The sequence below is a fragment of the Austrofundulus limnaeus genome, unplaced genomic scaffold (assembly GCF_001266775.1).
Source record: "Austrofundulus limnaeus strain Quisiro unplaced genomic scaffold, Austrofundulus_limnaeus-1.0 Scaffold1416, whole genome shotgun sequence".
In the NCBI taxonomy this organism is placed as follows: domain Eukaryota; kingdom Metazoa; phylum Chordata; class Actinopteri; order Cyprinodontiformes; family Rivulidae; genus Austrofundulus; species Austrofundulus limnaeus.
The window spans coordinates 15,647-24,133 of record NW_013953818.1 but is presented as its reverse complement, the minus strand read 5'-3'; the positions used below and the strand labels follow the sequence as shown (position 1 = coordinate 24,133).

The 8,487-nt window shown below is 38.1% G+C and overlaps 1 protein-coding gene across 5 annotated transcripts in view; it reads right to left on the bottom strand.

Annotated features, from left to right (window-relative positions):
- The window catches only part of ldb2a (LIM domain binding 2a), a gene marked incomplete at its 5' end in the record, with an annotated part of 42,737 nt that overhangs the window by 23,147 nt on the left and 11,103 nt on the right, over nucleotides 1-8,487 (bottom strand). For all 5 annotated transcript variants that reach the window (XM_014032311.1, XM_014032314.1, XM_014032313.1 and 2 more), the window contains 1 exon segment: nucleotides 4,273-4,395. In XM_014032311.1, the coding sequence (XP_013887765.1) occupies nucleotides 4,273-4,395 (123 nt within the window).

Here is an 8,487-nt window from a genome sequence, read left to right as displayed (position 1 = left end):
CCCACTGGATGTCAGGCCCCCGAGCTTTGGGCTTCGAGTAACCCTGGCCCCCGGAGCGTCACATAGCTTAACAATAATGGCTGATTATGTAAAAATTGAAAAAATATCCTTAATTTAACAATGCATTGGACAGATATTTTAGAGTGTATTAGCTATCTAATCTATATAAAAATGACAGAAAGCTGTGCATTATGGATGTACCGACAGAAGAGAAACAGGAAAACGTCTCATTTTAAATAAGCAGATTTTATTTTATTAACCTCAAAGTGAATGTGGTCAGAGCAGAATTTAACCTAATAATGTAACAGTTTAAAGTTAAAACAACCATATAAAGCTCACTGCTAATCAACAAATTTGTTAGCAGATATTAGCTTCTGTAGCAGATATTGTTAGACAGAGTTTAGCATTTTGCTAAATCATGCTACAAATCAGCACAAATTATTAAATAATACAAGCTGGTTTTGCCTCTGATTTATGTAATTTTTACAAGTGTAAAATAATATTATATATTTGACTATTTTTAGGTTTTCATTACACAAAGAAGGTGGTTATAGCCACAATCAGTAGAGACAAGTTTCATCCTAACAAGTATGCAATGAACATTTTCTAAGCGTTAACTACAGAACAGATAAATAATAATAAATATACGTTATTATTCTGAGCTAAAGTCATAATTATTCAACTAGCTTTAAAGTCTAAGTTATTGACAGATTTCTAATCTAGTTTAAATCATAGTTACTAATACAAAGTTCCTACAGCTTAAGGCAAGTTAAATTTACGACTTTTCAAAACCACTTAATGCCACTTGAAATTAAATTTAAGACCAACTTCAATAAATAAATAAATCAACAAATAAACAAACAGCAACAATTTTACCCAAATGTTTATTTTAGCACAAAACAACTAGCTGCATAAAGGATCCGGTAAATTATTGAAAAAGATAAATAAACGTTACCAATTTTTTAAATATTTGAGATTATTACAATCATCCCACTCACGTGTTAACATTTTTCAGACCTCTGAAAGATTGATTTAAGACTTTTTAAGGATCAACAGGAACCCTGTAATAAACAATATATTTTCCTTACATCATCTGCTGTTCTGTTTTACATGATTGTTGAATTAAATTAACATAACTGCCAATTATTTTCATTTATTGCAAAAAAGATTATAAGTAATATGTTACACTGATCCAGTTGGGCTTGCTGTTAATCAAACAGCTGTGAGCTGTTGCCCCGTTTGGCTGCCATCTTTGCTCCTGTATTTTGCCACAGATTGTAGCAGTGATTGTAGGTGGAGCTCACTCTAGGGTTATTTAACTCTATGGGGATAACTTTCTGAGGTCAGCATCTAGTGGGAGCTACAGGAACTGCAGATTGTAATGTCTGATAATTAAGTACCAAGCTTTAAAAGAATAAATTAAAATTACAGCTGACCATTTAAGCTTAAAAGCAAATTAAACTTAAAATATTAACAGAACACAAACTTTTCTTTTAAAGTTGCACAAGAGGTCTAGTTTATACAATAAAAATAAAAATAAAGAGGTGCAGCAGAACTCAGATCAAAAAGAAGACCTTCCAAAGCAGCTCCATTTGTAGCAGAATGTGCAGTTTCAACTTCCCTGTTCTGACTCCCTCGTGTCTGCATCTGCTTTCATTAGCCCGGGCAGCGATCAAAAGACTGAACTTACACTCAAACACAAATCACTGAAGATCTGGCCAGGACCCACAATACCCCACAATCTCCCACTCTCCAAGAATTAACGTGAATACCCAGAGGGGCCAATTTATCGGTGAGTGAAATTCATATGAAGATTCGGCCAAAACGCAAGACTGGCTTTTATATTTAGAACTACGAGGGTGACTACAAGACAGCGMAGAAATGAATTTGACTTCATTTAAAATGCAAATGGGGACAACTTCCTGTAAATTAGCTGTACAAACACAGGCTGAAAAAACTATAAACCAACGACTTTATTTTAATGTCTTTCAAACATTAATCTGCGATTAAATCCAGTGGTGCAAATTTAACTGAAAATACTTGATAATTTTAATTGATTATAAATATATTATACACAATACATATTTTAAATAAATACAGAGTTTAATGAATGCCAGATTTTCTTTAAACTTCATTTTTATATAYAATGAGAGAAAATAGGTAGCTCATTTTAATTAAACTCATTTTATTTTCTTTTTAAGCACACGAGATGGTGCTTGAGAAAATGAATGAAATGACCCTTGAAATCTGGTTGTGCATTAAAGCTMAAACTGTTGCAAACTTTACATTAACCTAACCATATTTTAATCCAACCTGTGAAGTTAGGAGGTCAATTAACRCAACCTTGGGAGGTTTATATCATAACTGTGACATAAAAGTGACCTTGGTGCTCATTTGTAAACGAGACTGAGATGTAAAAAGAACTTGGCATTCATGTGGATGTCTGAAAGATGCTTTTCAACCTCTCAAACATGGTTGTGTKTAGTTGAAATAAGATTATTAATTCCATGCTATTTAAATTCATGTTGGCAGCACAGTAGTTAGCACTGATGACTCACAGCAAGAAGCTCCGGGGTTCGATCCCTGGTTCAGACCTCGGGTCTTTCTGTGAAGAGTTTGCATGTTCTCCTCGTGTTCGCGTGGGTTTTCTCCAGGTACTCCGGTTTTTCCCCACAGCACAAAAATATGTACAATAGGTTGCCTTCAGGCCCAGGCTTCCCTTGCAAAAGAGATCTGTGATCTCAATGGGACTTGGGTTTAATATCGGAAAATAAAAGTTATTGTTATAAAGGGGGTGTTTTGTTTCCAATATATATATTTTTTATTAGAAATGTTTTTACACAAACAAATAGCCCAAAATGCTGTAGTTATTATGCCAGGTCTGCAGGTGGCGCTGTAGCACTGCTAATGAAACACAGCAAAAACAGGAAACAAGGCGCGGAGCATGTACATTAGGCTGTACCGATCTTTAAAAAGCCTGACCTGCTGATAACTGTCACTGTCAGGTGTTATAAGGTCCCAAAACACCTTCAATGTTCCAATATTATATTGAAAAACACTGAACAGTGATTTGTTTTAACTGGACAACATCCCTCTCTCACAGCAAAGCAAGAGGACAGAGGCTGATTTTCAGACCTTTGCAAAGTTGGATAAGATTGGTGGATAAAACCGGCTTGTCGTGTAAATATTGGCCGATCGATCCCCCAAAGTTAAAGAAAATCAGTGCAGATTTATCAGTGCACCCCTTCTTTGAGCCATAGACTGTTTATAGTTTATTATAGCAGGGGTGTCCAATACTGGTTTTATGAGGGCCACTGTAGGGATGTCCCGATCCAATTTCAATAACAGATATTGGGCCAATATTAGCCAAAAAAAAAAGGATTATATTGACCTGCATTTAAAATCAGTACTCCGATACAAGCAGTCCATTACAGGAGTCCACTCAGGATTTCTATCCAACAGCTTGGGTCCAGCTTAAAGAACTTAAGTGACTTTAAACTATTATTTACATTTTAAAAGTGTAGTTTGTTTTTATTGGATTTATTGAGGGCCTTTTATTTTATTATTTATTTATTGTATTTTATTGTACAATATTCTTTGTTTAAGTTAGAACAATATGTAACCTATTAGATTAGAATAAACGGGACCAGTCTTTCTCATATCTATTTTTATTGACTATTGTTTACTGTTTGACCTGATCATAACTTTTTAAAAAAGGTAATAAAAGTATGTAGGATTCATTCTGATATTGGGTCGATATCGGTACCGGCCAGTACTCTAGGCATCAATATCGGCATCGTGTCGGAAGTAAAGAAGTTGTATCGGGACACCCCTGGGCCACCTCCTGTCAGACTCAGACTCATAAATACTTTGTTGATCCTAGAGGGAATTTACAGATATTACAGCTGCAACTGTTCTAGTAAAATTAGAGAACATCTTAAGTATCTTATGTATACGAGGTCTAGGATTGGACACCTGTCTGGTTTAAACTGTCAACACGATAAAAAGAAAAAGTCAGGGTAACAAATAAAAATGAGACAACATACATTCAGGTCATTTGTCCAAAACTCTTCTCATGAAGACAACAGTTTTAGCAATCTTGACTTGAAAAGAAAACTTAAGAAGTTTTTTTTCCTCCCTAACTACTTTGTTTACTTTTACAACCTCTAAGTTTGCAAAGCAGTCTCTGAATGTGTCTCAGAGAGATGTACAGATGCTCCCGACACCCAAAGATGTGGGCTTTCTGTCAGGCGTCATATTCGTCGGACTTACGTGCATGGCGAGGATGCTGCGTGGGATGAGCTCTCTGTACTGCCGGATGGTAAAGTGCCACGTCTTGATCCTCATCAGGTCGTCGAAGGCAAACTCCAGTATCAAACGACCCTCTGTACAAACCTGGACACATATTAAATATTTAGCGTTATTTCACGTTTCTCCTCAGCCCCTGACGTCTCTTTCAGAAACACCCCCCGATCAGCTGGGCAGGGAGCTGTGGGCTAATTTCGTTCAACACAGAAGATMATAGATAAATAAACCTGTGTTTATTGCTCAGACCTAATTTTTGATAAAAACGCTGAAAGTGTTTTGTCTCGTTTCTGAAATTTGTTCAAGGACTTTGTAGCATGAAGCCAAGCTATTATGCACCCAATATTTACTCTGTCCTTGGGCCTCTAAAACGCGAAAATAAATGTGATGTGGAGAGGGGTGTGTTTACGCCAGAGACAAAAGAACTTCAGGTCAGAGAGAGCTGCCAATTAGGAGGAGACGGAGAGAGGCAGAGCGAGGGAAACAGAGAAGGAAAAAAAAAACGKTTTTTTTTCTTCTTTTTTTTCGCCCCTTTCGCTGAATCCAGCTCTTGCCGGGGCTCTTACGCTTCTCCCGTGTTTTGTTGCTGTGACAACCAGGCAAAGAGACGGGAGGGAGCGAGAGAGAGAGAGAGAGAGACAGAAATGGAGAGACAGACAGAGATGTGGGGGGAAAAAAATCAGCTGATTAGTTGGCATGGCAACAGCAAAGATGTAATCCCACCAGACACACTCTAATCAATGCCCCCAGCGCAGATGGTCTCCTGAGGATCAACAAGAAAGAGGCTAGCGGCCATACTGCCCCCCCACCCCTTCACTTCCTCCTCATCCCACCACAACGAAGCTCCCCCTCCTCACCCGTCTCACCCACCCCAGTCCCAGCCAGCTAACTCTGTTGCTCACATGCCAACACTTTGTTAGAAATTTAAAAAGTAGCTCAATTGCTCAAGAAGGACTTAAAYGCAAAAATTGTCTCTCAGCTGTCTTGATAAAAAAATGGAAACTGTTTGATGATTTTGTGCTTCCTGTGAGGAAAAAAAAGTTTCTTCAGCAATCAAATATTTCATATCGGATCAAAACTGCACCTGTTATATAAAAAAAGGTCCAATATTAATGTGCAGAAAACACACAAAGGCCCAGTCCCAATGCTCAGTGTGCACCCTACGCCCCTCTGTGAAGTGTGGATTCAGTCGAAGTAAGTAGGAATGCACAATATATCGGCATTCATATCGGTATCAGTCCGATATGTAAAACTAGGCCGATATTAACATCCGATAATGATCTCACACCTTTTATCTTTGTGTTTCTGTTTTGGGAGGGGAGATGGTTGATTGAGCGTCATCTGTTTGATCATGATAGTGATATTGACACTGCRTAGCCAGGAATAACTGAAGTAGAGCCGTGTCAGAGGCCCAAGTAGGGGTCTCTGCAGAACATGTGGTCCGGTGGGCGAAGACGGCCCAAATCGTCATTGGCCGAGGTCTTGATGTGGGTGGAGACGGCCCTTCTCGTGACTGGCGGGGGTCTTAATGTGGGCGGAGACATCCCTACTCGTGATTGGCGGAGGTCTTGATGTGGGCGGAGATGGCCCAAGAGATGTGATTCGTCGGATTGTCGGTGGGGTATGAGGCAGCGGGGAGTAGCTTGGTCGAGTCGAGCAGGACATATTTTTTTTAGATTAATTTAAGTCATAACTTGAGAAAGGAAAGTGATAGCTGCACGAAATTTGAACGTTGTACATGTGAAAGAATGTGTAACATGCATGTGAAAGGATGTGTAACAATATGGCTTGGTTAAAACATCTTTTTACAGGCTGGTTAGGGATGTTTTAACTGAGTCATACTGTTACACATCCTTTCACATGTACGACGGTCAAATTTCGTGCAGCTAGTACTTTCCTTTCTCAAGTTATGACTAAAATTATTCTTAAAAAACGTTGCTTCCTGCCTGACTTGACCAAGCTACTCCCCGCTGCCTGCAGCCTTCCCAAACCCCACCATCAATCCAACCAATCACGTCTCTTGGGCCATCTCCGCCCACATCAAGACCTCCGCCAATGACGATTTGGGCTATCTCCGCCAACAGGACATGTTCTGCAGAGACYCCCTTCTCCAGAGGCCTTGTCGTTTATTTACGGCATCAAGAAAAGACCTAAGTGTATTTGTGCGTATACATATAATATAATTTGTGTGTTTGTGTAATATCGGTAAATTTCGGTTATCGGCCATAACAGCAATAATTATGTCGGATATCGATATCGGCTGAAATTTTCATATCGGTGCATCCCTGCACATAAGTATTCGAGTGCGAAGGTCACAAGCGTGCAAAAAAATCGAGAATTGGGCCAGTACGGATTATGTCATCGACTTGCGCCTCTGCGTCGTAACTGCGACGTCCAACATGGCCGGWCCAGTCACTTGTTTTGGCATTTGTATTGCTAAAAACGATAGAACTACAAAAAGCAATCGTTTTTAGGAGAAAAAAGCGCATGAAGCGAAGGAGGCTTATACATCAGAGTATGAGAACTAACTTCTATAAGTTCTTCTGTTCAGTTGTTTATGAAATATTCTGCTAACAGACAAACAAGGTTGATGTAAACCAGGGTTGCCGCAGATTTAAATAACTAGATTTCATGTTGTGTAGCACTCAGAGTACGTGTTACACGTCAGTCTAAATAATTTTTTTTTTTAAAGTATTAATTGTCAGAAGCAAAAAGTTCTTTGACCTTTTCAGAAGTTGATTTTTTCAGATGTTGGACATGATTTTATGAGTCAAAGCTGCAGAAATTTACATTGTTCTGAAGCAAAATGCACTTAAAAATAAAAGAATAAAGGCACACATTTGCATTTTAATTTTCAAAAGAATTATAATTAGTCCACGATAATTAAATAATTAAAATAATAATAATAAAATAAACATTTGAACTTTAACATTCACATTCATTTCCCTTCTTTGAAGTGAGTTGCAGCCTTGCAATTATTATGTGGTGGATTATTTTTCTGCCCCCCGGCAAGTGACTCCTATTAATACCCAAAATATTAGGGCATGCATAAAATAACACAAACAATTCTTCTTATCGTTCCTGTATGTATGTTTGCAGCCGTGTTCTTTACCCACGAGCAGTGAAAGAACCTGACTAGTATTTACCAGTGAGTCAGTGTCTTATGATGCTTTCCAGGTCTATTGCCTACAGTAAAACAACAATGCACTATTGATTCCTTCTTCCATCGCTACAACTGTGTCCTTAACATAGCTTCCAGTATCGCTCCTATTCTGTTCTGCAAGCTTTCTGCTTCCTTGTAACTGATAAAKAAAACCACCTAAATCACAACCAGACGTTAAAAATAAAATCATTTTAATTGCCAAGTGCAATAAATGTGCAGGAATGTGTCTTCACGAGACTGGTGGGGGAGACAAAAATGCCGCCAAGCCTGCCATTTTTTTTTCCACAGAGAAGATTCAATCACACCAGCAAGTTACTTCACCACAAGGAAGTCAGTTGGTTAAATCTAATTTTTTTTTCTCACAAAGGCTGTGACCATTATTTTCCAGCTAAATAGTGTTCGCTTATAAGAACTAAAAGGAAGAAAATCCTGATGAATTAAAAAATGTTCCATTAAACGGTACAGCCCCTCACAGAGAGCCCCCATTGATTTAAGAGCAGGGTCATAAATCTTCCACACAACGGGGCTGAGATCTCTGGCTATAAAGAACAAGAAAGAATAACAGTGTCCTGCTGCTGAGGCACCATTCGATACTGTACCTCAACCTGACAATCAATTAACAGGAGAGCCGAAGGTCGTTAAATTGACTATTATCAGCTTTTATCACCGTTTCTAGTAAATATGAGCCGAATCAGAGTCGACTGAATCTCAGTTAAATCAACGAGCTGATTGTGACTCATAACACTGGAGGTCAGCAGTTTTATATTTRGCTAAAAATGTGCTAATTTACACGTGTTGATTTTCTTTTTAAATGACCAATTAATTAGATAATCAGAGTTGTAACTAAGTACAAATACTTTGTTACTGTACTTAAATAGAGATTTTGCTTATCTGTACTTTACTTGGGTAATTATTTTTCAGCATACTTTTTTACTTCTGAAGAAATTTATAGTTATTACAGATTAGTACTGATGTTAGAAGCACAACACTTGATTATTAGGGTTTCCTTTTTATAATGT